At 35.2% G+C, this 27,274-nt stretch overlaps 1 protein-coding gene across 2 annotated transcripts in view; it reads right to left on the bottom strand.

Annotated features, from left to right (window-relative positions):
• The window catches only part of ATM (ATM serine/threonine kinase), a 64,155-nt gene extending 38,535 nt beyond the window's left edge, over positions 1–25,620 (bottom strand). For both annotated transcript variants that reach the window (XM_018071385.3, XM_029960932.1), the window contains exons 1-28: positions 25,520–25,620; positions 25,323–25,435; positions 24,209–24,354; positions 23,674–23,838; positions 21,543–21,708; positions 21,024–21,262; positions 20,081–20,244; positions 19,541–19,710; positions 17,821–18,192; positions 17,113–17,304; positions 16,683–16,778; positions 15,951–16,176; positions 14,548–14,679; positions 13,733–13,858; positions 13,521–13,610; positions 12,455–12,623; positions 11,104–11,303; positions 10,454–10,536; positions 10,206–10,361; positions 9,685–9,760; positions 9,417–9,547; positions 7,949–8,069; positions 6,486–6,662; positions 5,635–5,804; positions 5,075–5,321; positions 4,373–4,491; positions 2,997–3,123; positions 1,553–1,752 (exon numbers count right to left, since the gene is read on the bottom strand). In XM_018071385.3, the coding sequence (XP_017926874.1) occupies positions 1,553–1,752; positions 2,997–3,123; positions 4,373–4,491; positions 5,075–5,321; positions 5,635–5,804; positions 6,486–6,662; positions 7,949–8,069; positions 9,417–9,547; positions 9,685–9,760; positions 10,206–10,361; positions 10,454–10,536; positions 11,104–11,303; positions 12,455–12,623; positions 13,521–13,610; positions 13,733–13,858; positions 14,548–14,679; positions 15,951–16,176; positions 16,683–16,778; positions 17,113–17,304; positions 17,821–18,192; positions 19,541–19,710; positions 20,081–20,244; positions 21,024–21,262; positions 21,543–21,708; positions 23,674–23,838; positions 24,209–24,354; positions 25,323–25,435; positions 25,520–25,591 (4,445 nt within the window). In that variant the 5' untranslated portion in view covers positions 25,592–25,620. The remainder of the gene's footprint in view (positions 1–1,552; positions 1,753–2,996; positions 3,124–4,372; positions 4,492–5,074; positions 5,322–5,634; positions 5,805–6,485; positions 6,663–7,948; positions 8,070–9,416; positions 9,548–9,684; positions 9,761–10,205; positions 10,362–10,453; positions 10,537–11,103; positions 11,304–12,454; positions 12,624–13,520; positions 13,611–13,732; positions 13,859–14,547; positions 14,680–15,950; positions 16,177–16,682; positions 16,779–17,112; positions 17,305–17,820; positions 18,193–19,540; positions 19,711–20,080; positions 20,245–21,023; positions 21,263–21,542; positions 21,709–23,673; positions 23,839–24,208; positions 24,355–25,322; positions 25,436–25,519) is intronic.
• Positions 25,621–27,274: the final 1,654 nt, after the last annotated feature.

The following is a 27,274-nucleotide window of genomic DNA, read 5'->3' as shown; positions in this document are numbered from 1 at the left end:
TGGACTTAGCTCAGGAGACATAGAAAAACTTAAACACACTGAGTTTGACTTATCACTTTAAAAAATGGAATAAAATCTTGTAGAAAAATATATACCAAAATGGAAAAAAAAAATAAAAAAAAAACAAACAGAAAAGGCTTTTAGACTATTATTTGCCAGAACAATGTTGGCAGAAACAGAACAAAGGGGAAACCATGCTCTCTGAATCCTCCTCTATCTAAAATAACCATTAGTTAAAAATAAAATTAAATATTACGATACAAAGGTCACCTGGGGATTATCTAGTCCAGCTTTCTGCCTGATGCAGGTTTTATTTCAAATTCAGATAAGGTTCTCAGGGTTTTGTTGAACTGAATTTTGACATATTCCTTGGATGGAGAAACAATAGCTTCCCTGAGCAACCTGCTCCGGTATTTAACTATTCTCACTGCAAAAATCCTTTCCCTTACATCCAATCAGAATTTCCCACCATGCAACTTGCTGAGTGCTACCCCTTGTCCTTTCACTGTACGCTTCTAGGAAAAAATCTGACTTTACCTTTACTGTAAGGTGTTTTTCCCTCCAGAAACTGAAGAACAGAAATTAGATCAACTCTACCTATCCCCTCCAGGGTCTTCCAGTCAACCTATCCCAGTTTGTAATTATCTCTCAGGTCCTGGCTGGATGGGTGACACAGTGGTATTCCATCTCAGGTGAGAGACTTAATGGTTGCTTTAGTTCAGTTTCACAACGTACCTGTTGTCCCACTCTTACAGCTAGACAAGGTCCCTCTGAAAGGCAGCCTTGCCCTCCAGTGCATGGACTGTCCCTGTCCCAGTTCAGTGTTAGTTGCAATAGTAAGTCCCATAATAATGGCATTTACCATAAAATCCACACATCTCTTCAACATCTCGGCCTATGAAACGCTTCAAACAAGCAAAGCAATCAACTTGCACATCAACTCAAAGATAATTTAGGTGAATAACTGTCTGGGAAATCCAAAGCTAAACCTGAAGTAAGAAAATACCTTAGTCTGCTTATCTGAAAGACAAGGATCTCCATTTAAATCTTAGGCCTGATGAAGGACCACTTTTCTCAATCTGAAGCAAGCTAGGATAACACGTACCAATTCATTTTGCTAGGTACCCACCAGTGAAAATATAAATGCCAATACTCTTTATTAATTCAATAAGCACATTTTATTCGACCTGTGCTTATTTTGCACTTAACTCCACATTTTGAATTTTTCTCCCATATCCTTTAAATTTCTAAACACCCTTTCTGTCATCAAAATCTCCCAACACTGTTTATTTGTACAATTTGATAGCCTATTACATGCTGCTGCAGTATAGTGACCATCTAAATACAAGGATAGCACAAAACATTCCATACTTTAGTAAGAGTTCTATATTTAAATTCTGAAATGATAAAAGAATGGCAATTCAATTTTAAATCTCAGCAAATTTTAATTAAGTCTATAAATGAATTCACATCTGCTGGTGATATTGAAATGTATGGTTCCAAGAATAAGGAAGTACAGACAGGAAGAACAAGAGATAATTACTGTATTTACCTGCTATTGATGTGGTGAATCAGGGTGTAAATTACATCTCGGAGTACAAAAGCCCAGGCTCCTCCTAAACCATCTTTTATTTCTTTAAGTAAGAGACCAACAAACAGGTGATAAATTAGAAGAACTCTGTGTTTCTTATAAACGTTGTTTGTATCTGATACATGCTTACAAAGAGCTAGAAGGATTTTCTGGAATGAATCCTAAAAATGAATAAATTTTGAGTAAAAAATTAATTCATAATGTCAATACAGATATACCTTACATAAAGAAAAAACTTAAGCAGGATATATATATTTTGTTAAAGGGCATGGGCAAAGAAGCTTCATTATTTTTATTGCTTTAAACAAACAAAAGACCTACATGGAAATGAATTCTCTGAGCAGGACTATAAGCCACACATTGCCTCATTTTCTTTTTTTTATTCCTCGCAACATGAGAAATGTTATGCACATTTTTCAGAAAGCCAAACACTTATGGTAATTTTTACCAACAGAAGAAACATCAAACACAAAGCATTAAAACATTGGGTAATGATTCAACCTATATTCTTTCAAACATAATATTAATGCGCACAAAATGCACTATTTCATGGAATATATCCCTATAGACTGCAACTGTTAAAACTGTAAATTTAAAAACCCCATCATTTTAAAATACTAAAAAGTCTGTGTTACATTTGAAAAAACTTACTGCACTGGCTGGCATTATTAACTTTTACACTCAAAATATTTAGATGAACATGGTCCAGAAAAGTTTTTTTCTTATTTTTAGATTATTTATGGATAGGCAAAGTAAGTTCTTGACAACATATGCAACAAAATAGCATAACTCGAAACAGCTACGTTTCTAAGGAATAAAGTTAGAAGACAGTAATACATTCAGGTTTTATTGCAAGGGCTATATAATTTCACGTCTTCATATTTGCCTTTAAAAAATGAAAATCAAGTTTTGAAAAATATCACTGACTATAAAATTTCACAGTCAGTAAGAGCAGCTAACATTTATATTTTAATTGTAGGTTGTATTTAGATAAAATTGGCCATAAGTAACTATTTTAGAATGTTCTTCGGACATATGACAAATATGTAACATTCTAAATTGTGTCCAGTACACACAGATTTCCCCAACCCTTAAAATAATCCTCTCTGCTTTATATATATTATATAATGCATATAATTATATAATTAACACAATTATAGAACACATATTATATAATGCATGTAATGCAACAATTAATAAAATACTATAATTATATAATGCACATAAATCTGTCCCTGAACTTACGACTTCTTCCATTTCAGAAGGCAAATAAAAGAACAGAAAAGGGTCTAAGGTTGTTTATTTTCCTCATATAGAAATGAAGAAAATGTCTAATTAAAACAAAATGTACCCATAATACAAACTCTACACTCTACAGAAAAAGAAGTAATTATTACATACTTACAGGGCTTTTAGAAAGAACTGCTACAATACTTTTTAATTTGCTTTTATGACAGTTGCTAATATAGTCCAAGGTTGCCTTAATCACATAAGATGGAAAATGAGGAGGATTAGGAGCAGGATCCAGTTCCCTAAATGAATAAAAAGGAGATTTATATTTTTCTTCCTCAAAATAAAACACTTTGTATTTAATACAGTAATTCTTTTTGAATAAACACATGAATTCCTAGAAAATTTTTTCTGCTTTCAGTAAGAAGCACCAAAAGCACCCAGAAAACTGACTTATACCTTACTTTGTAGCTGCTTATTGTCCTTCTATGGCAGCTTTCTAAGCTGTATTTTCTTAGCATTCTTTCATATTCTTTTGAAAGATCTTATTGCTAAAAACCCACACATTTGCCTATTAAGGTACTTTGTGGGAAAATCTAATTGCAAGTCATGGATAAAGCTTCTGCATTTTGTAATTGTGGGAACAATTTCATTGAGAAAAAAAGTAATCATGAATCTCATAATAAAAAAAGGATAGTCAACTTTTCTGGGACCTCAAAAAGAAAAGAAATGCATCATAGTAGTAACAAGAAAGCAAAATCTAAGTTTCATCACTCTTTTCTTACCATTCCCTTCTTAGAAAGAAAAATTTTATTTAAAAGCAGACTCCACAGTCTGTTAATAAACTTACAGTAAAAAATTTCTTTAAAGAGTTTGGAAATCCTCAGCCATTTAACTTTTGGCAGATTTTCAAAGGAATGCTTTGGTTTCCTTCAAGTTTATATTTCTACAATAAAAATACCTTCTTCAATAACTTTAGGAAGTGCAATGTTTTTCCAAATAGCTTGCATCTTAACACAAATTACCTGAATTAACTGAAAAGTCAATAAAAATGAAGATATTTATGGCATTAGAATATTTCTATTCATTAGGAATTTATTTGGCATTGCTTAACCAATCTCCTTACCAAAATCAAGAGCTTCCACTACAAGAACTGCTAAGAAACTTTACTTCTCAGTGACCTCTAGTTATTAAAGACCATTAAAAGAATCACCTTAGAGACTAAAACCTGACCAATTTTACAGAGAGGACAGTCCATCCAAATTTGAACTAATCCAAATTGGCACTGTCATAGTCCAGCTCATCAACATACAATGGTATTCTCTTGCCCACACAATCATTCCTTCCATTAACTGAAGAATTATAGAGGTTCTCCTTCCTGATCCTGGTGAGTAACTATGCGAGAAAGCATGACTGTGATACATCATTAGTAATGACAATAAAATCCTTCAATTCTCAACTTCAAGGTCACCTCTTATGCCTGAAGGGCATGTTTTAGTGCACCATGTTATATAAACACACTCAGCATTTAGAAAATGTACAAATACATACCTTATGTATTTACTTAGATGAGCTCCTTCTTCTACCATGGTACCAGGCGGTTCATGTAAAGTCATCAACAGTTCAACCACAATCTCTGGTAAGTTATTATGAAATAAACTGTCAATTTGCTACAACAAGAAAAATAGTATTTTAATAAGAAAAAAATATTTGAGCTAAAATTATTTAATATTTCTTTTCCTTCTGAGAAAACCTATTTTCTCCTGCCTTGATTCTCTATTTGTTCCTTTATCCATGACATACAATTTATTCATAAATTAAGCCCGGGTAAGTCTTATCTATGGCAGTCACAGGTAGAACAATTTACTTTCCTACAGCATATAGAAAAAAAATTATGTTTTACTACTAGTTCTGACTAGTCTGCCTCTGGAGAAGATGGCTCCTCATGAACCATTAACAAAATATTTTAAGAGGGAAACATGACAGATATATGACACAGAAACACAGGGTTATATAATGAATGGTAAAAAAATTTACTGCATTCTGAAAAAAATTATAATTCAGTCAACTGTCTGCCTGAAAGTTTCTATTGAATAGCTACTTGAAATCCTTGGGATTTCTGGCTGGTTTGAATTCATTAAAATAATAATTTTGTATCTATAAACAAACTGTTTACATTTAGAGAACATAAAAATGTTTCTTTCTGGTCTGTTAAATGCTATAGAACTCAATTTACACATTTTAAATGGATACCTGTTTTCCTAAGCAGTTTTCATCCTTAAGCATGTCATAGACTTTAGAAGCCGTATCTCTTTGCTCCTCTACTTCACTCTTTCCATGGCTTTGATAGGCAAAATACGGAAGGATATTCACGAGCAACTTTGGAAAACAGTCTGCTAGAACCTGTCTCCAGTCTCTTTCGATCTTGTCAGCAAGTGACTTCACATCTTCAAACTGACTTCTAATCACCAAGTGTGGAACCAGAACTTTATAACAAGACCTACACAGGGTAAATAGATTTCCAAAATGTCCTTGAACTGGCAGTTTTAAAAAACCTTGAGCATCATATAGCAAATACCGTTCCTCTACTTTATAACAAAACTTACAATCATTGCTTAGCTACTGCTACACACAAAAAAATAAATCTTACCTGCATAAATATAATATACATGATGCTTAGAATACATTTCAAAAGTTCTCAGTACGTTACCTTACAACAAAATCCTGATGCATAACTACGTTTAGAAATTTGGGACCCTATGTCATAATTGTAAATAAAATCTAAATAATGCTTTCATATATAGCAAACTTACCTGTAGAATTCCGCAAGGCTAGCATAGTTCAGAAGAACATAAGGAAAAGCAGACAGGCTATATCCACTGTCATTTATTTTCAGCCACTCCATCACCAAATAGTCCAAATGTGACATCATGAAGTCTTCTATACTTTTATAGCCAAAAATGTCAGATACTTTTTTCAAAACCTGTACATGAATTAAGATTGCAAAAATAGCATACTGAGTACATGATACCATGGCAAACTGACAGCATTACACCTCCATGTGTACCCCTCCACCTTTTAATGAATACTTGCATAACTCAGCTACTATTAGCATTAGCAAGTTTTTTTATTATTTGTATTGCCACATCTCAGAACAGCGCAATCAAGGAATTTTGTGAAGTAGAGACTTTGTGTAAAAACAGAAGCAGCGAATAGAAAGAAATGATAGAAAGGAGAGAAAACATGCACTTAAAAAATGACTGGCATGAAAGGCAATCACTTCAGTATGCCCTTGTGATTTTCAAAATAGACACATACCATCCTCCAATACTTTGCATTTATTTTACATATTTTCCACATTGGAAAATTTGCTTCCACTGGGTAGAAAGATTTTTTAAAATGAAATCTGCAATCTTAAATGTATAAAAGTCTATTTGTATTTCAGATCTGTGCTTTGAACACACATGATTTACCACTAAAATTGGCTTTTATGATGTCATTATTTCTATGTAAGTAGTTAAATATAATTACGAATTCATTTGGTTATTTAAATACCACATTAGTGATACCCTTACAAAATTTAACAACTTTCAACACTGACAAAGCATTTTGTACTCATCCAATTTTAGCCTAACCTACATATAAAATGGAATTTTATACTTGCCTTTTTCACCAGGTGAGGTTCTAATCCATTCTCTTTCACAGACTGGCAAATGGCAAACAAAGCTTGCTTTTCACAGACTGGACTGCAGCACAGAACCATGGTTATAAGCATCAGCAAAACTGCTTTTCCATTATGCTGTTTGTCCAAAAGATCTTCAGGGCTTGCATCACCCCTGACCTTCAATAAGAAATAATGAAGAACTTGGACAAACATTCTGTTAAAGTATTGTCCTAATTAATAAATGAGCATAAATTATTTAAAGTTAAGGGCACTGACATAAATAATGCTGAAAATCTTGCTTTATTTGCTTAAAAATTACTTCCCCCAGCTGCTGCTTCACTCCTCAACCAGAAGTTACTGCCTCCAGCATGCCAGCACACCTGCTGACACCTCATACCCTCCAGTTCATATTATAATATCAATAGTTTAAACAAATGCAACCCACTTAACAGAGAAATTATGGAGGCACAAGACAAGTCTCCTTTTTGCTACTCCCTGATGCCTATAGGAAAGAACTGCCTCGCAATTCAAATGCAGGCATGGTGTTGACAAGTGATGAGTTTAAATAATATTAAGAAACTGCAATGAAAAGGCAGAAGCTGAGACAACACCAAACTGAGGTGACAGAAAAAGGAGCCAAGATAACATAAAAATAAGATGAGATGACAAAGAGCTGGAGGAAGCAGTTCTGAGACAAAACACAGTGACAGAGAGATGAAGCCTCAGCAGCAAGCCCACGCTACAAGACAATGGGCAAAGGGAACAGAAAAAAATGCAGCAGAGAGATGACATGCAGATAGATGACAGCATGATAGAAAAAAAGTGGAAAATGTAGATGATGTAGATGACTTAGCAGGGTAGCAAGGAGGGAAGAAAAGTGAAAGACACTAAACCAAAGATTAACAGTTAAAGAAATTCCACAGTAATATACCACAACATTGTATTTCCAGTCACTGCACTCAAGTCAAACTTTTCCTTCATTTCAAGTTTCTTCTGAATAGTTTAGTTTTTTAAGCATATCTTAAGTTTTGTGAAAACCACTGCTCTAATACCTTTAGAAACATGATCTTTCTGAAATTTACAAACCTGGTTTTATTCTATGTAAACACATAACTTAATTTACACTGCCTCTTATTCACTATTTGTATGTTGTCTAGATTATCAAAGCTACATTTTTCTATGATTCTTAAGTGTTACAGCACTGAAACCTGCAACAACAAGTAGTATGATTCAGAAGAGCAGTCTAGAACATATAGTGAAAAAATTTACAAACTTCTAATGTGGGTAAAACAGTGAGTTACTGGGTGTGTAAGAAATTTCCTGACTACCACTTTGTTTCACCATTTCAGAATACCAGAAGTCCAGAAGAATTAATGTTTTTGGAAAACTAAACACAAGCATGTTAAAAGTAATTTTATTCATAAAATTAAAATTAAGCAAAACTAATGACTAGATGTTGGTACCAGGTTTCTCATTCCTTCCTGAACTCTGAGATAGGCATTCTCAAAAGCCTTTTGCTGGAGCTTCAAGGGAAGAGGTTTTGACATTCCAGAAGAATCTCTCTGTTTCACATCTTGAAACAAACTTTAAAAGAAAGAACAATCATTATTAGCATAACATGTCTACAGAGTTACTACATATTGTGCTTATCAAATAATAACATTCTGATTTTCTGAATATAATTATTTTTTTCTTAATTTTCTAATAGAGAAGTTTCCCTCCACTCCCTTAAACATAATCAAGAATCTCTGTTGGGGTGAAATGGCAGAGAATCGTCTGAAAATACATAAAAGTTTCCCAATCTTTGCCAATGCAAGAAGGCAAACTTCAGTTGTCCATCATAATGGAACATTTCATGTCACGAAGTATGTTGAGAGTGTATTTGTTGAACAGATGTGTACGTAAAAAGAGTTTCTCAAAGAGCATATGTTTTGCAGATAAAGGCCCAACCCACTTTGCTCTTTGTAAAAATATGGGAACATCACAGTGAATCAAACCAAACATTACTCCAGCCATTTCTAAGTGACTACTAGTGTTTACCTAAGAAAGATCACCATATGCTTGCCTTGAACACATAATAATTCCTTGAATACAACATTTGATCACGGGTGACCTAGGCACACCATGAGTTAGAAGTGCTGACTGTATTTAGTATACTTCAATAATTTCCTCTTTCATTAATTTATTGCTTTTCGAACCACTGTAAATATTAAGACAGTTGAAGGTAGTAGAATAACACTGAGGGTAAGTTGTTATACAAAGAAATAAACCCCATTTTTTTGGAATCTTGAACCTGTTAGTTTCACTTGATGTCCCCTAGTCCTCAAACTGAAAAGACTGTCAATATTCACTTTGTTCTGATTTAGATTTTGTGGGCTTATGTTATGCCTCCTGCAATTCAACTCTTTTTGTGCTGAAGGGCTTCATTTTATGCAACCAATAGTTGTGCATAAAGTGTTTCATACTTTTGAACATCTTTCCTCTACTCCTATTCCAGTTCAATTACACCCTTTTTGATGTATGGAGGAAGAACTATGTACAGTATTTAAAACATGAGATCCTTTGAAAAAGTTTTTATACTATACAGTGTACCTAATCTCTTTTTAGAGGATAAACAACTATTTTCTATTCAAGTTTTGCATAATAAATTTAGTAAAAATTTGCTATCACATATACTTTTATATACATATGTATGGTTTCTCTCTCTCTATATATAGATCTCTCACATCACAGAATAACTAAAAAGTAGATGAAGTTTAAACATTTACTGTTCAAAGCTGAACACAAAGTAACTTGGTACGTTTTTATATTCTGTCAAGATTAAAGTCCCAGAAGTACTGAAAAGTGCAGCTATGCAGAAGCCAAAGTGATACCTAGTAAGGTGAAATTAAGCATCATTTTTATAAACAGAAAAAGTATCTACATTATCACCTGATAATTGACTTTGCTGCAAGAATGCGAACTTGATGGTGACTGTCTGCAAGGAAATGTGGGAAGGCATCAGTCACAGGCAGATCTTCATTTCTCACATTAAGGATTGCCCAGTTGCAATGAGGATCGGCCTGAAGAAAATTAATATTGTGATTTAAAATCTACATTAGATGCACCGAAAGATGCAAAAGATCTTTAGACACTATTTTTAATTACATCTTAAGTAAATATTTAGCATGCTGATGAATATCAGAAAATCTGGGATTACCTCAAGCAGGGCTTTCATGCAGTTTAAAAGGGCCACTCTTACTGATGCAGTGCACTTCCCTCCTTGAGATAAATGCCTAAAATAAGGAAAACTTGAATAAAGGAAAAAGTTGCCCACAGTTTTGAAAAACAGCAAGTTATCTTCTGCTGCTCACAGTTGATTACTTTGTACTCAAAAGGCACGTTTGGGTCAATTTGACATTTTTATTGGTTATTGCAAACTATTCATTTTTGTTTGCTGAAGTTATCACTTGTAATAATTACTGATGCAACTCAGCGTAGAATCAGTCTTTGTTAATTCACAACAGTATAGGGTTTATTGTTTCAATACTATCTTAAGGACAAATCTTTGCTACAGATATAACATGTCAGAAAATCCAGAAAGTTAAATTCTGGATAAAGATATCATAGTATACCAACAGCAAGACACAAACAGCACTACAGTCTTCGGACTGATAGCAAAGTTAAAAATTAAAAATCAAAAATTTTATGTCCAATAGACTTCTTCATTAGATAACATACCAAAAGGCTCCAACAACTGTCAAAAATTGTCCTCTGGCACTCCCTGTCTCTTCAGCATGTGCATCAAAATGGGCCAACCCTACTGCTACAGGGAGCAAATTATTCAGAATTTCTTTACAAACTTCTTGATCTCGACGGTACAAAGAACACACGGTACTGTGAAAAAAAGAAAGAAAATCTTGAAACACTGAAAATCCACCAAATCCTCTAAAACAGATGCAAAACATGTTGAAGAGTTTCTCTCTTACGAAAGAGGCTTCAGAAGTATATCTGCATCCATTGCAGGCAAGAGGTGTTCTTCAGTAGGGAGCTCCTTCAAAAGAACCAAGTACTGTGGAATAAAAAAAAACCAAATGAAATAAAAAACCCAAACAAAACTAAAATGGAAAATGATACTTCATAACTGGAAAATAATACTTTAGAAAATAAGTAGACAAAAAGAAAAATTAGGAAACTTTTTTAGTAACTCTTACACAAAATCATGCAGCAAAGATACCTATTGTCAGCTATTGTGTGTTAGACTGGTCATGTTTTCATGCAAAAACTGTCACACAGTAATATAGATCATGAAATTTTTAGTTCTGGCAGTAAAAATATTTCCTTTGTAAACTAAAACATAGATCCTATTCTACTACAGAGACTGTTTTCAGTTATTTAACAAATAATCAATAATAAAGGCAAGATGTTATACTTCTTAACTCTTTATTTTCTGGCTTAAAAATTCTAACTGCTCTTTCCCTGACCACAGCACATTTCAAAAACACTAGAATTAGCCATTTTAAGTCTTCTCAGGGAACTGACAACAGGAGAAAGACAATATGTAACTGACAAGACTTTACAAATTTAATAACAGTACAACTACAGAGGTCAGTCTGCTGCAAAAAAAGCTCACACTCACCATGTGCAGATGTAATGGCTTAGTGCTATCAAAGACACTGCCATCAGTAAGCATTAACAGCTTCTGCCGTATGTCAGAGGCTCGGAAGCTCACTGTCTGAATTTGGGCTGTAGTTACAGAAATACATAGGAACCTCACAATTTCAAGGAGAAGTAAATCCTGCTTTGTCAACTGTTCCTCAGCTAATGGGCTCAAAGCACCTGAAAATCAGATTTCCGTGTAAGAAATGTTTCTCCAAGGACAACAGAAAAGGCGGTAATATTTTAGGTCTTTACAAAACTAGTAAGTTCTCAAAACAGATAGAGGACAAGCACCTTTACGTTTATTTGTTATTGAGCAGTAGTGCATCAGTAACAGTTAAAGTGTGTTTCCCACTTCTACAAAGGCCCTCTCTAACACAGGTTTTAAATTTATGTGCCCATACACACAGCTGATTTCTCCATCAAGGTTGAAATGAATTCTGTAGAACCATCCGTGACTGTGTTCTTTTGTACTGTTAATTATTTCTTAGGATATATTTTAAATTACAGATTCCCCAAAATTGAAATGATGACAATTACTATGTTAATATCCTAATATCCCATGTTAATAACCTAAACGAGATAGGCAGACATGTAATTTTCCTGTCACATTTTGGACTCCTGTAAGTTCCAGCAATTACTAGCTTTACTTATTAGAATATTATCTGGATAAGATACTTATAAAGACATTTATTCAACATGACAAGAAAACATACCAGCCACTGTTTGTGACAGTAATATAACACCCAGATTTCCTTCTCAGTTAACAATAAAAAGACATAGTCCTGGTTAAACATTAAGATACACAGCATTTTAACCAAGAATGTAAAACAAAAGAGAGCATCAGTACTTGTAGCTCGTAACAGAAATAAACTGATAGATTCATGCTCCTGCCCCTCTGAAGGTCCAGAAATATTAAAAAACTGACCATGTCAAGAATTACTCTTCAGGAAAAGGAGAAAAATTAAACAGCACTACTTTTAAGAAAATGCAGCACAGTCTAATAAGAGACGGGTATTCTATGAACATTTTTTCTTGTCTCTTCTTTGCCAAAACTTCTGCCTGGCTTTGAAAAAGTTAGCTACCTTCTCTTCTTGCATTTTACTACTTATAAAATAAAAAATAAATTTCTCCTTTCTAAAAGAGCTAGAACACTTCATTAACATCTTTAAAACACTGATGAGAATTAATTGCTTAGGAAGTACCTGGTTCAACCATTACCTGTTTCAACTACTAATATAGCATGATTTTGTATCTTGCTATCTTTCAAGCAAAGAGCAATTTGTAAAATCAAACTTTTGCAAGTAGTTTTGGACATAGAGAAGACTTACCTGTTACAGTTTGCATATCACCAGATTCATTTGTATCACTGATGTCAGTCACTGAATGATTATCAAATAGATCATCAGATACCTGGTTATCTACTTCCACTATACTCTCCTCAGGATCATTCCTGAGATCCACTTCTCCCAGTACACTTGGTTTTCCAGTAGCTGTCATCTGACAAAAACACATCCTTTTAGAGTTGGCTTTTAAAGACAGAAGAAACACCGCAGACACAGCACAAGAAGAGACATTACAGTTCCTCAGTAAACTGGAATAGGTGAGGACAGTAAGAGCTACATGAAATTGCTGAATTTCATCCTTTGGGGTAAACCTGTCATCTACACATATGAACCATCTGAACTATTTTCTTCAGGATATAAGCTTCCTTAGACAGATACTAATCTCTGTGTTAGTTTTTTTAAAACAGTTCTCTCTACAAGACCCACAAACTTCTCATCATGCTTCACTATTACAGAGAAATGAAAAGGCATGTGACTTTTTTGGGGACACACTAATTACTACTTTCCCTACCAGATGACAAGTTAACAGAAGGTAAAACTCTCAGCTCTTCCTCATCTACAAAAACAAAGGAATTTGCCCACCTGGACCTGACTACAAGAAATGTGCCAAAAAGAGAAGTTTTAAGTGAAGTGCCACACTACTACTTTTCCCAGTGAGCCATTTACAGCTAAATACTCACATAATAAACAACAAAAAAAACCCCTTCAAAAGTGCATTAAAGTTAAACATCATGTGTTATAGAATTATTTGTATATACTTCCACTGTTATGAAGTATTAAAAAAATGAAAAATAGCATAATTTTGTTTTTTAATGTGAACTAGAATGCTAACCTCAATCACATGTTATCCATCTGCTCTCTTTTTTTCCCTAAGCTGTGTTCCATTGCTAAAGAAAAATGTTCCCAGTTAGAGATTCTCTATAAAACTCAATGTATTTTGATTTTTTTCAATAATAGGTATCTTGCTTGGTTTGCCTCCAAATTACTGTGCTGTAAAAACAATCCTCTCATAGAAGAACACTGTATTTAGAAATAGACAGAATGTACTTACCAGATTTTTGCAAATATCTATGAGATCGTTCATAAATTTTGATGTTAACAAGCGTAGGAATATATTAGACAATGTCTTATTAGCACTGTTCTGTAAGAAAGCAAGATGTACAGATAGGCTAATTAATTTTTATCCAGGAGCCATATGTATGATATTTAACTTTGTGATCTCATTAATAAACAAAGAAATATAAACTCCTTTATAAACTTTACCTTGGTACAATTGCACAAACATTTTGTACACTGCATTATCAAAGTCCTCAGTGAGTTGATCTGGGTATCTTCATTTAGTTTGTTTTTTGACTGAGAAATGCTTTCTCCAGCATAGTGAATAAGAGACTAGTAAAAATACAACATGGTTAAAAAACCTCAGTCAAATTCCATTGTACATTTGCACATACACCACACACATAAAGACAAAAGGATATGATTCTCATTCATACAGCTTTGATATTCACAGTGTGCATCAAAATTGAGTTCAGACTTTTTTCCATGATTTTCGTTTCGCTCAGTTTGCTCCAGAAGAGACAAAAACATGTCCTAGACCTGCTTGAAACACTAATATTTTCATCACAAAAGAAAAATTCAGTATATCTCCAAAATGTGTAAGTTTGGGAGTTCCTGTTTAAGCAAGAAACCACCTCAGGTAGTAGTAACAATAATAATAGCAGCAATAGCTGTCTTCATACTGGCTTGAATCATCAAACTATCTTAAATTCCTGCATAAAAGACCTAGAAATGAAAGGACTCATTATTCTATAAGTAGTCCTTTGTCTACATGTCCATGATTATTCCATTTTTTTAAAAGGTGCGACTCAGAAATGTATCAATATTTAGAATAATCTGCACTGCAAAACTGGTGTACCAGTACACTGACAATTTCAGTGACTCAAACCTCTCTAAACTGCCTTTTTCTAAGCAGTAATCAATGCTCTGAAAATGTGTCAACATGAACAGAATTTTAAGAATTAATTTATATTTAATGGTTCATTTTATTTTTAATAGCTCCCAAATGCATTACTGCTTACCTTAGCATTCTGGAACAACTCTGATTTACAGGCATCCTCTTCTTTAAATATACCAGTGTAGCAATAGCAACCAAGAACACCAACCAGGAGACTGACACATCGGACAAGGTGTTCAGCAGAAAGAACCTTAGACTAAATCAAATACACAGTATAAATACCAGTGGTTTATCACCACAAAACATAGAATTATTTAGTCTTTTTTAAACACTTTATATACGAAGATTTGCATCCTAGTGTTTTGCATGGCAGCTGCCTCAGCTCCTGAAAAAGTTCTTTCAGCTCTTCACGTTATAATACTAGCTGTATGTCCCATGGTCCTTAGGCCTCCATCCTTCAAACCACTTCTAATTCCCTCTCTCCTTTAGATTCCGACATGGCAATACTTCCAAGCTCTTAGCATGCACTCTGTTTATCTATTTCACCTTCTGCAAGGACACAAGACAGTACGAGCAGGTCAGGAACTGGATCACAGGATAGTTCAGACTCAGCAGGTCTCTGGTCCAACCTCCTGCATACAGCAGGGTCAGATTAAGGTCACAACAGGTTATTCAAGGCCTGATCCAGTCAGGGTTTGAAAACCTCAGAGGATGCAGACCGCACGACCTCTCAGGCGAAGCAACCTGTGCCACCGACTGACTGTCCTCACACAGACAGAATTCTGTCTCACCTTCCTATTGCAGGAAGCACTGTGTATGAAGAGCATGGCTCTGTCTTTTAGACAATCTTATAGGAACTGGTAGGCTTCCCTAAAAGCCACTTCTGCTGCAGGCTGAACAAGCCCAGTTTCCTCTGTCTTCCCTCACAGGGTCAAGTGCTGGAGCTCCCACCATCTCAGTGGCCTCCACTGAAGGCATTACATGTCTGTTTTGTACTGGAAGGCCCAAAACTGGGTGCAGTATTTCTGATGCCATCTAAAGGCAAAGAGTAGAGGGAGATAACCAGTTCCCTTGAGCAATGGCTGTACTCTTTTACATGTAGCCCACATTTGCAGCTTTCTTTACAATTACTCCTTTAGAGAGCTGCATCTTTTTACAAAACCTATTTAAGAACTCTATGTCTCAGGCTAATTCGGCTGAAAACCAGAAAGAACTTGCAGCATTACAGGGGCACAGAAGTTGAAACCAACATCACAAAAGCAGGGTAACTGATTTATGTGGCAACTTTGCACATGCTTACACTTTGATACAGCTACTACATACTCACTCATACTTATGAAAACTATGGATGTTTTGTGAATTATGTAAATAAATAGAGACTTCTCTATTTTATATTACTGGATACAATTTTTAAATGTTTTTGGTTCATTATTAATAGCAGAAGGAATGAAAATCCATACACTTTGCCTTGAAAATATATTGCTTGGGAGCGCAAATGTAAGGATGTAACAGTAATTTCTAACTTACCTTAGGAGCACAACTGCTTAAAAGCTTTTCTGACATTGCTAAAAGGCAGTTCTCCAGTGTTTCCCTAAGATTTTGGTTGATGGTAAGTCTTGAACCAGTCACATTTTTATCTGCAACATTTACTGCAAAGTTAGTGAAAATATCCATTTCGTCAAATGTTGTCTGCAGGTACAGTTCTTCGACATCAGAAAAATTGTTTTCTTCTTTACTCTGCACATGTTGCTCACTTGAAGAAGAGATATAGTTTTTACTTTAGCAGCTAGTATACAACTTACAAGTCTTTAAAAGTACTATTTAAATAGAAGAAATAAACAAAAGCAAAATAATTTATCCTTTTGTGCTTCCAAACTCTGGTTGACCTTTAATTTCTGACATGACTTTCACTGTGGAATGGACGCTACCATTTTAGCTCTAACTCAACTGCAAGGAAACATGAAGCCTGCAAACAGATCATATCTCCTACTGCAGTTCATATGGCAGCATCTTTTTTGTGTTAAGATCGCTGACCTCAATCTACTTTACACAGCTGGAGCGGAAATTCATAAAACCCCTAAAAGCAGTATTTTTAACTTCCAGTAGGAAAGTCTTATCCTGCATTAGAACAATTGATACACATTTTAGTTTCATTAAGAGGAAACTAGACATAGTCCAAAAGCTTGAACATATACATCAGTGAAACACGCAGCAGCATTCCTAGCTTAAGTATCTATAATGATTAATTTAAAAACATACCATTTAGCATCATTTTGGAAGAAGTTCATAGCAGCTCTACAGTTCTTCATTGTGAGACTCACAAGAATTTTTTGTAATACAAGATGAGGGAAATCACTGTAAAGAAAGAAAATGTTTTTATATTGTCTTGCAATTAGACAAGCTCTTAAGATTCCTGAAGTGCATCAAACATTAGGCAGATTAACAGTTTTCCTGAAGAAAAACCTAAATTTACACTGAATATTTCTAACACATAGATCATGTACCTGAAATTATATAGACAGATATTAGGTCCCCAGAATGACATTCTACAGTAAGCTTAAAAACCCCATAAACTCTACAGAAACATTAACGTAATTGAATTCTGCATTAACGGAATACACTTTTCCCTGCGTGGTCTTCTGTGTTATAGGGTGAGCTTACACATAAAATTATGCCCCAAGGACTTTACCTGCAGAGTACAGGAGGCAATTCTGCACATTCTTCTATCTCTTCCTCCAAATTGCAGGACAGGACCCATTTCATTATTGCCTCCCTTAATGCGGAATCTAGATTTCTTTCAGAATTATGTTCTATTCCTGTGTCCAAATTTTCTGGCACTGAATAGGTAGACATCACTAATGATAAACAACATACAGAAGAACTGTAACAAAAATGGAACAGGATTTGTGAGAAACAATGTGGTATTTGTTGATCAGCACTCTAAAGCAAAGTCAGTATTTCTGCATGCACAGGAAGCATCCAGGACATAAGCATGCACATTGGTTAACGCTTTCATTAAAATCTTCACATTTTCATTTTTCTTGGCTACTACAGACATTTCTGATCTATTTTAAAGACTGCTTCAGAACACTTATTTCAGAATAAAAATTTAGAAGAAAACATACTTTTTAACTTCAAAAAATCAACAGATCTGCCAGTCAGATTTTAAATTTTTAGTCCATTTTAAATGTGAAGATGCTTGCCTTTCCTCTTCTGCCTCTTGCTTTCAAACCTACATACCTATGGTCACTTCAAATGCTTAAAAGACAAATGTTTGCAGTTCTTAAACAGAAATAGAGCCACAACAATGATAATATTGAGTAACACAGTGATTTTGGTGGCACAATAAAGAGGAATGTGAATCGAATCCAAAACACTACCCTTACTTTCATTTTACCTTGAAGGTTTGCATGCAGGTCCTGAAAAGATCTTCCAGAGTTCTTTATCTGTTACGACAAGGTTTCCTTGAATCATAGCTCCAAGCAGCCCAAAGCTCTCCACTTCGATTTGCTGGAAGTTTACGCTGCGAATGATAAGAGTCCAAATCTTTGCCCAGGTTCTCTGGAGCTCCAACTTGTGGGTGCTTTTCAAATCAGTTTTCTGGTTTTGGCACAAAGCTACCTCTGTGAGACACTTAAGCACGTATGGGGTCCTCTCTCCTCGGCGCTGCTGAGGCAGTAACTGGTGAAGTACATTGAGTAAGGGAGGTAGCTCACTGCTAGGAAGACTCATGGGATACTTTGATATTAATCGAATTGTAATCTGTAACCTTGAAAATACAAAGTGAAGCAATTAAGTAAACATACATAAATTTGCGTTTTCAGCAGTAAATTAACAAAGCCTTCTCCAATTGCCATTTCATGTTTATACTTTCCAGTACTGAGCTGATTTCTTTACTATCAAAATATAAAGATTCAATATTTCTACCATTTTCACTTGTAAAGTCTGCACATCTAGCCTCACTATCACTAATAATTTCTTACAACTGACTTCATTGATTTTTGATTTCTTACAAGCCAAGTTCACACACTTCTGACCACAAGTAAGGAAATTTTCAGGCCAAAAAAAATATTTTTCTCCTTCTTCTGGACTAGCCTGTTGTAAACTCTGACACAGAGAAGGACCTCAAACGTGAAATTACATGAATAGGAAAACATTACAGCAACATCTCTGCAGATAGGAAAAGATGTTTAGCTGGGGATGGTAAGCTGGAAGGCTTTAGTTTATATCAATGGTTGCAGCTAGAGTCAAAAACATGGTGGGATTCTTGGGGCTGTCCTGTGCAGGGCCAGGACCCCTTCTGGGTCCCTTCCAAACTCAGGATATTCGATGATTCTATGAAATTACAGTACCTGCAGTATTTCTTGGCCATTGGCACCTCCACACAGAATAGCATGTTAACTTCTCAACTGGATCCTAAACAGCCATTTTGCCCCAATACTGCAAGCAGTAAACACACACTCACACAAACCTGCCACCCCAGTGCAGGAAGCAATCCATAAGCAGCTATGCTGCTCTGGTATCTTGTACTGCAGTTTCCAAGAAAAGTCAGAAAGACAGAGAGGAACAATAACAGCAAAAAACATCCAGTGTAATCTATTTTAGCTAAACAATCAACATGCCTGGGCTTAGGGTTACAACTGGTAGGTTCTGGAAAAGTCCATCTTTGGTCTTTTAATAGTAACTTGACTCCTTGCTAACTCACTGCTACAGTCCTCCTGCAACAGTCAGCAAAACTTGAAGTTTGTGGGAAGCAAATACTCCTCAATCAAAGTCCAAGGTAAAAAGCCAGGCCTTGCAACAGTTTTCAGGCCAGGTATTACAGAAAACTGCATGAACTAGTCCAAAATGGCCAAACTGTTAACGGTTGCTATGCTATAACACAGCCAGATTAAGACAGCAGTAAATATCATGTTTATTTCCTAATACTCATAAAGCAAAAGTACCAAGACCAGTACTCACTGCTTTCCAAAAACTGTGAGAATCTAAGTTCAGTACTTAGATATATGATTACAGCATGTGCAGACACCCAACTTGAACGCACAACATATTCAGGAGAATGTTAAACGTAAAAAGATGTCTGGAGTGATACTTCTTTCACGTAAAGATGTTATTACCAAGGTATGACATCAAAATCCTTCTGGGATATTTGCATGTTGTCTCGAATGACCTCCCAGCCTAGTTCAATCCTCCTGCGCTTGTTTGGTACTGTGTCCTCACTGGGCTCTCTTTGTGTAACGGCATAGGACTGGGTAATTTCAAGGACTTTGGTATCCTCTGTAAAAACCTTTTATTAAGAGAAATTTAAAAATATACAAATGAAAAAAAAAAAAAGCAGTATTTACAAGAAAACTGAAATGCCAACCTAAATTAGTCCATTCTTTACTGTGTATAAAGTCTTCTAAGAGGGAACCAGAATTATTATTTATTATTCCTTACTATAACAAGACCTCTGCTTATAGCCTAACAAGAAACACTAGTGAAATCCAGCATACTACACTTCTAAGCTGTACAAAATTAACAACGATACACAATAAAACACAGATATAAATACCTCAGTAAATTATTCTGAGGAATAATTAAGTCGTATTACTTTAAAAAGCAAAACATACAACTCAGTAATTACATAGTCAAGTTTATATTAAAAAAAAAGTTACCTGATGACAAATATCAGCCATTAACTCAATTAAATTTTCCTTTACAGCAATATTACGTAAGCCTGAAGAATACTTTCCTCTACTACTGATGAGATTTATTTCATTCACCAGAAGATCATACAGGTTATGCAAGATACTTTGCCATTTTGTAAAGTCATATGCACCTGTATATGCAAAACCAATGAAAACATAATGTGTATCACCCACTCAGTATGTAAACCTACCTAGGCAGTGCAAAATACAGCCAAAATCAGAGTAAAGCATATAAAGTTCAACAAATATAGGTCTGCAAAGCAAGTTCTATAATGGAGAATGGATAAAGTTAAAAAGTGAAAAAGAGAGAACTTAATCAGCACATACAAGTAATTAAGTTAGGAATTATGTTTCTAGTAAACAATTCTTCATCTAACTGGAAAATATACAGTGAAATGCAATGGATAGATTTGTACAAAGCACAAAAAAATATCCTTACAAAAATTATGTGAGAACTGAAATAGGCCACGACAAACACAATTACTGAGTGATATTCTCTGAGCAGTTTTATAGTATAAGGCACACTTAATTGAGAGTAGTAATTTCTGGTCTTAAATAGACCTGGTAAGATACCAAAATACGTGGCAATCTAAACTCAATCTAAATAATTATTTCCCTTCCCCAAAGACTTAGTGATTTAGCAAATAAAATCACCTTTTGACTAAAAAAAAACCCCAACCCCCCCCCCCCCGGGTTTTAAAGGGCTTAACACAACTAATATTCTTAGTGCATAAAATTTGAAAACCCTTTTTCATTTTCACTCAGTATTAACCTATGGCATAAAACTACTGGCAGATAATCATCACTTCCATCAATGTTTCCAAGACTCGGTATCAAAATTCAGAGTTGGCACAGTAAATTCAACAATGACATACAGCAATAGAAAAAAAAATGGAGCTTTTTATTGTACCTCTTCCCTGAGTTTTTGCACCCTTTGGATGATGAATATGAACTTGGAGACGAAATAACTCAATTACTGATTTCTTCAGGGAATCCTTTGGTCTATAGTGAGTCCATATATAAAGCAACGTAGGCAAAATTTCTTCCCCTACTTTACAAATCCGTAGGCGACAGTTGTCAGCAAACTTATTGCAGAAGATATTCATTGCTCCAACAATATGATCCAGGCCTGCACTATTCTTCTCCTGTCTGTAACATAAATCAGACATGTACATTTCCAAAAGAAACAATCTAATTTTTTTCATAAGAACTGTTTAAATGTAAATACTAGCAAGTAATTACATATTATTTGCCTAACAAATGCAGAAGTTATTAGTTTTTTAAAGAAGTTACTAAATTGGCATTTAAAGAGAGAACAAAATATATCTAAAGAAGTATTACCTGTTATTACTCAAGTCCAATCCCAAATACTTAAAATTACTTATGTTCTAAAAGTAGGTATTAGCATACAAAAGGAGCACTTGCATACCTTGCAGACTGCATCGCTTTTGAAAAGAAGATAAGCATGTCAGAACTCGACCCATCAGTCTGGAAGCAGTACCCCCTCATAAGTGTGTGAATTATCCTAGCCACCAAGACTCTACTAATATTTCCAGAAGGTTTGAGGTATAATTGGCTATACAGGATCAGGAACTCTGCAAATGTATTAAAAAAATACACGAATATATAAAAACATATATATCATAGAGGATTACATAAAAAAAACCTTGATGAAAAATAATGCAATAAAGACATAGCAACCACCACTGTGTAGTTAAGAGCTGGAATCTATGTTTTTACTTTCAACTGCACCAGACCCCTGATTTTATAAAGAGAAATCTGACTTCCACATTGTACCCCAAGAGTTATAAGCAAGCATTAAGGTAGAATCACTAAAAAAGGTTATGGTAACCTTTACAAAGCTCATATATCTCTCATTTAATAAAAGCGACTTGTTTCCTTTAATGGATTAAAGGTTCTCTTCCTTTAGATTTATAGTCTTCAGTCCTGCCTCACTCCTGTAACTAAATTACACTGTGCCCCTTATGATCTAATGTCAGAATTTGTTCTGTCATGCTTCCAGTTTCTGTCCATACACAGAATCCATGTTCCTAACTTCCATGTTCCTAAACAAACTAACCACCACATTGCAACCCCCATAGGCTCCTGGCTTCTTGCCTCATTCCCTACCCATTTAGGCTCAATTCTACCTAAGTACCCAGTTCTTGTTTCCTATTTATTACTCTGAACTCCAGCTTCCAGCCTCCTTGTCTTTGCTTTCTGTTCCAACGGGGTGGCTGACAGCATTCCTAGTCTCAGGCAGTGCTCCCACACAGTTCCAGCTTTCCCTTCAATCTTCAACTTCCAGTTCTATCTCCACAGCCAAATTGTACCAACTTCTTTAACTTCAGAGATCTCATCCTCAGGCTCTTTAATTACCCAGCCACATAGAATCATAGAAGGATTTAGGTTGGAAAAGGCCACAAAGATCACTTAGTTTCAACACCCCTGCCATGGGCAGGGACACTTTTCACTAGACCAGGTTGCTCACAGCTCCATCCCACCTGGCCTTGAACTGTTCCAGGAACCTCCAACCCTGAATGATTCCATTTCAGTCGCTTTGCTTTGCCAGCCTTCAGCAGGGTTTTTTTGCCTCCCTTTTCACTCCCAGCATCACCAGATCCCTCTTCCGAGTTCTTTGCAGGCTTATTTCTATTCTGTAGTTAAGCCACTCTCTTCAAGCTGCAGAGCAGAGCATTTTCTCATAAAATGCTTTTCAGAAATCCAAACTCTGACTTCAAAGCACTCCACTACAGACAGTACTTCCAAATTTTCTCCACAATTGTGCATGCAACATCCAACAAACTAGACTATAAAACTTCTAATATCCTTTTTGCTTTTCAAAATACCAGCAACAAATGTAAAAAGGTGAGATGAGAGGTTAGTAGATGTCAGATAATTCAGAATACACAAACGTTCTTCTTCATGCTAAATAAATGAACCATCAAATTGGAGTAAAATCCAATGCTCTGAAAAGTGAAAAAGTATCTGTGCATTTCCACTCAGTTCAGGTTGCATGCTCCATCATTATGCAACTTTTACATGTGTTTTTTGCTATTTACATCTTAAGCTTTATAGTTTTTCTTTACATACGACGTACGTATAAGAACATCAATTCAATTTTTTTTAGGACCTTCATGAGCCATCAAAACTCAGATAATAAAACATAATAGCAATACATTAACTATATCAAACCTATACCAGTCAGTTCCTAATAATTTGCAGACAACTGCACACTAACACTAGCTTTACTGAGGTTTTCTCCAGCACACAAATTCTGTGGATTTCCTATAGGTGTTAAGCCCCGTGCAGACCATGCAGACATAGTCTGACTGTATATAAATGCAGCAAACAATAAACAGTATGCAGAAAGAAAAAAAAAATCAATTCCTAATCTTTGTTGCTTTGTTTATTTCAACTGTAAGCCTTCAAGGCTGACACTGCTTTACTCCATATTTTGGGTAGTATCGCACACCACAGGGCCTCAACCAAATTAAAATGCATCTAAACACATTTCTGTAGTAGGAAAAGACATTTCTAAGTAGGTTTAAAAATGTTACCTGACCACTGCTGCTGGGATATCTCACACCAGTATTTCCTTACTGAGAGGATGTCTTTTAGGAGTATGTTACTACAGTCAGAACCATATGCAGCACAGCTTGTCGGATCTCTTATAATTTCCATGACATAAATCAAAAGTTCCTGACATTTCAGCCTGGGTCCTCCTACATGAAGAAACAACAGGAGACTGCTTAATTAACCCAAATTAACCCAAATAAATCTGTAATTGTTTGTAAATGTTATTTAATAAAAAAGAAAAAAAACCAACCCATGGTTTTTTGGGTTGGTTTTTTACGAGAAAAAATGAGAAAATATATCAGTTATAGACAAATTGAATAATTAGAAAAAGGAACTGTGAACATCAACAAGGACAGAGAAGGAGCACAAAGGACTGATTCACATTAAGATATTTAAATAGTAAACATCTGTAAGAGAGCAAGATGAACCCTACACTAGCAACTGGTAAAAATTCAAAGTTGAAAGCAAAGTAGTAAACTAAAACAGTAACTCTATATGATAATACAAATTACTGACTTTTATTAGCACATCTGATGAAGTATTTGACCAGGCTTCCAACTTCTTGTATCTTTTTCTGTCTCATAGTTTGGGTTGAAGCAGACGCATTCGGTTTTGTCTGCTGCAGATTTTTAATTTCCTTCTGAAAATATTTCTGCAAGACACTTCAAAAATAAAAAGAGATATTAACCAAGGATCTGCTCACTTATGACTGAAGTAAAATAGGTAAATGCTGTTTTAGTCTAAAATGCCAGTTCCTGTTCTTCTCACAATTCTAATTATCAAAGATTAAAACCAACTGATATATATTACAATTCAAGCATGACGGAAATAGTCTATAAAAGGACCTGTAAGTTTTGAAGATAATCCAGAAGTAACTCGAATAGGAACCAAACTTTCCTTTAAACTTTGCATCATGATAAACATAAAATTTAAAATCAGTAAAAAAACCCAAAGCCATCTTTTTATTTATGCTGCAACATTATACAGTAAAATAATAAGAAATACTTACCATTGTTTTTATTGAGGAAAACCTTTAAAGTCCTATTTCTCCATGATCTAAAGTTAATATATGGATTATATTTTAGATCTATGAATAGATTAGATTTTTCACTGCCTTTGTCACTGGCAATTACTACAGATTTTTGGGCCTACCATTTGTATTCAGTTTAGAGTTTCTATTTTTGTATTCCTCCAGTGTATTTCATGTGTAATTGACCACCAAGCAACATATAAAATTTATCAAATACTTCTGATGATATTTTTGGTACACCTATAAAACAAGAACTATTCCAATGATGTCCAATTAAAAAACATAATGAAAAGCTGATCAGACTAGTTTTCATTATATAAAAACTAATACTTCAGATCAGCTTTTAACATGAAATTTAACAGTGGTCAAAGCTCCTGTAAGAAGTTACCACACTCATGCTCAGTCCAATCTTATAGTACACCTGATGCAGACTGTATCAAAGATTGGCCTCTACAAACCTCAGTACATCATTTTTTCATTCACAAGCCACAGTCCTTTTACTGTGTCTTGAAGAATTCAGCAACACAAAAAACTTTAACAAAAGAATGATGTTCTATGTAAGAAAATTGCAACCATTCACAAAGAAAAAAAAGAAACTACCTAAATACAGCATCCCAGTTAAGTTGCTTTCCTTGTTTAGAATCAGAATTCCGGTCCAGCTGGCGAACTGTTTCAGAATCACGGAGAAGTCTCTTGAAATTTTCAACTTCCTTCTGAAAATGTATTTCAATAAAAAAAAATTTAATTATTCCCTTCATTGCTAATTGACGTACACACCCCAAAAGAAAACTTGTTACCCTTCGCTCCACAGCTTTCTCATTTTCAAGGCGACGACAACAAACAAGCAGATCATGTAATGCAAGACTCATGGTTCAATTTAAAGAATAGTCATTTGTATCTGCAAAGAGAAGAAATAGATAAAATAGTAAAGTAAAACCAAGTAAAACCAAGTAAAACCAAGTAAAAAAATTGGAAATGCAAAATATTGAAAATCCAGTACGGAACACAACCACAGTGTTATATGTTCCACTGAAAAGCTAATTTGTGTCTGGATTAGTGGTCTTATTGGTCACAAGACTGAAGCAGTTTCACATCAAGAATATAATCTACTCCCACAGACAACAGTCAAAGTCAAAGAATAACTGCAGAGACCCCCCTTCACATAACTCTGTCTTCCTTCTTTTTTATGCCTGCTAACAGAGAAGAGATGGACAGACAATAGGGAATGACATTTTAGTAAGATTAAAATAACACAAAGCAAATACATTCCAGCAAGAAGCACTAAACTTTTGGTAGCCATCTTAACCTGATGCTGCCAGGAGAAGGTAGCACTTGGAAAACGCTCTTCCTCTCTCACATCCTACATTTTCATAGGTCACTACCATGTGACAAATCCCCCTCTGGACTAAACATGTCAAAGGATGACCAAATACCAGTCATAAGAGAAAACAACTTTTTCTTTTTGTGACCACTTAAAACTATGCCTCTTCTCCTTCAACAGAGGTTGGAATCAGCTAGACCTTGCATTTCCGGTTTACATAAAGTTATGCTGCTGCAGATGACAACCATGACACTGTATATGACTTCCATTCTTCTTCTTTTATGCCTTTAAAGCAAGGGCAAGAGGAACCCTTGCAAGACGGATCACACAAGCTGAAGTAACTCCATGCATATGCTGCTGCTGAGGCTGTAATATGCAACTGAGAATGGGCATTCATGACTCACAGCACTGCATCTCAAGCATTTATGTGAGAATATAAAAACAGCCACTGAGAGAAATAAAACTTTAAACATCTACTCTCCTAGACTGTATTTATTTCCTTCAGCTTCAAACAAGATCAGGCTGGGACTAAGTATGATCAGAAGTTTGGTGACTGATAGATGTGTATGAAAAAGAAAACATTTTAAGTGTGAAGGCTGGCTGTACTGTACAAGAGACCTCACTTAAATTAAGAGTTCCTTTACTAACTTCACAGAATCACAGAATATCCTGACTTGGAATGGATGCACAAGGATCACCATGTCCAGCTCCTGGCTCTGCACAGGACAGCCCCAAGAATCACACCATGTGCCTGACAGTGTTGTTCCAAGTGCTTCTTGAGCTCTGTCAGGCTTGGTGCTGTAAACACGCCCCTGGGGAGCTTGTTCCAGTGCCCAACCACCCTCTGTATCTCTGGTGGTTGGGCACAGGAACAAAATAAAGCCCAGCAAACCTCCTGCTTTTGCGGGAAATGAAAGGAAGAATTAACTTTTAAACCCTAATGGCTTTTGAAATGCGGATGAGCTGCAAAATAAACCTCAGCAAACTTCCTGCTTTTGCTGGAAACGAAACAAAAAGGAAGAATTAACTTTTTAAACACTAATGGCTTCTGAAATGTGGATGAGCTGCAAAATGCTTGAACGAGAACAGTGGGAACATGGGTCTGTTGCAGGGCCTGGGCATCCAAGGGAAGAAATCAGTCCTCTCGTTCGTACTTAACGGTATTTCAATAGCCACTAATAACAACAACAGTGGAAAATTCCCAAGAGTGACTCCACCTACTTCTCTTACT

The sequence above is a fragment of the Manacus vitellinus genome, unplaced genomic scaffold (assembly GCF_001715985.3).
Source record: "Manacus vitellinus isolate BGI_N305 unplaced genomic scaffold, ASM171598v3 scaffold_2_pilon, whole genome shotgun sequence".
NCBI classification, from domain to species: Eukaryota; Metazoa; Chordata; class Aves; order Passeriformes; family Pipridae; genus Manacus; species Manacus vitellinus.
Note: the sequence above shows the minus strand (reverse complement) of the source record. Positions and strands in the feature narration are given on the sequence as shown.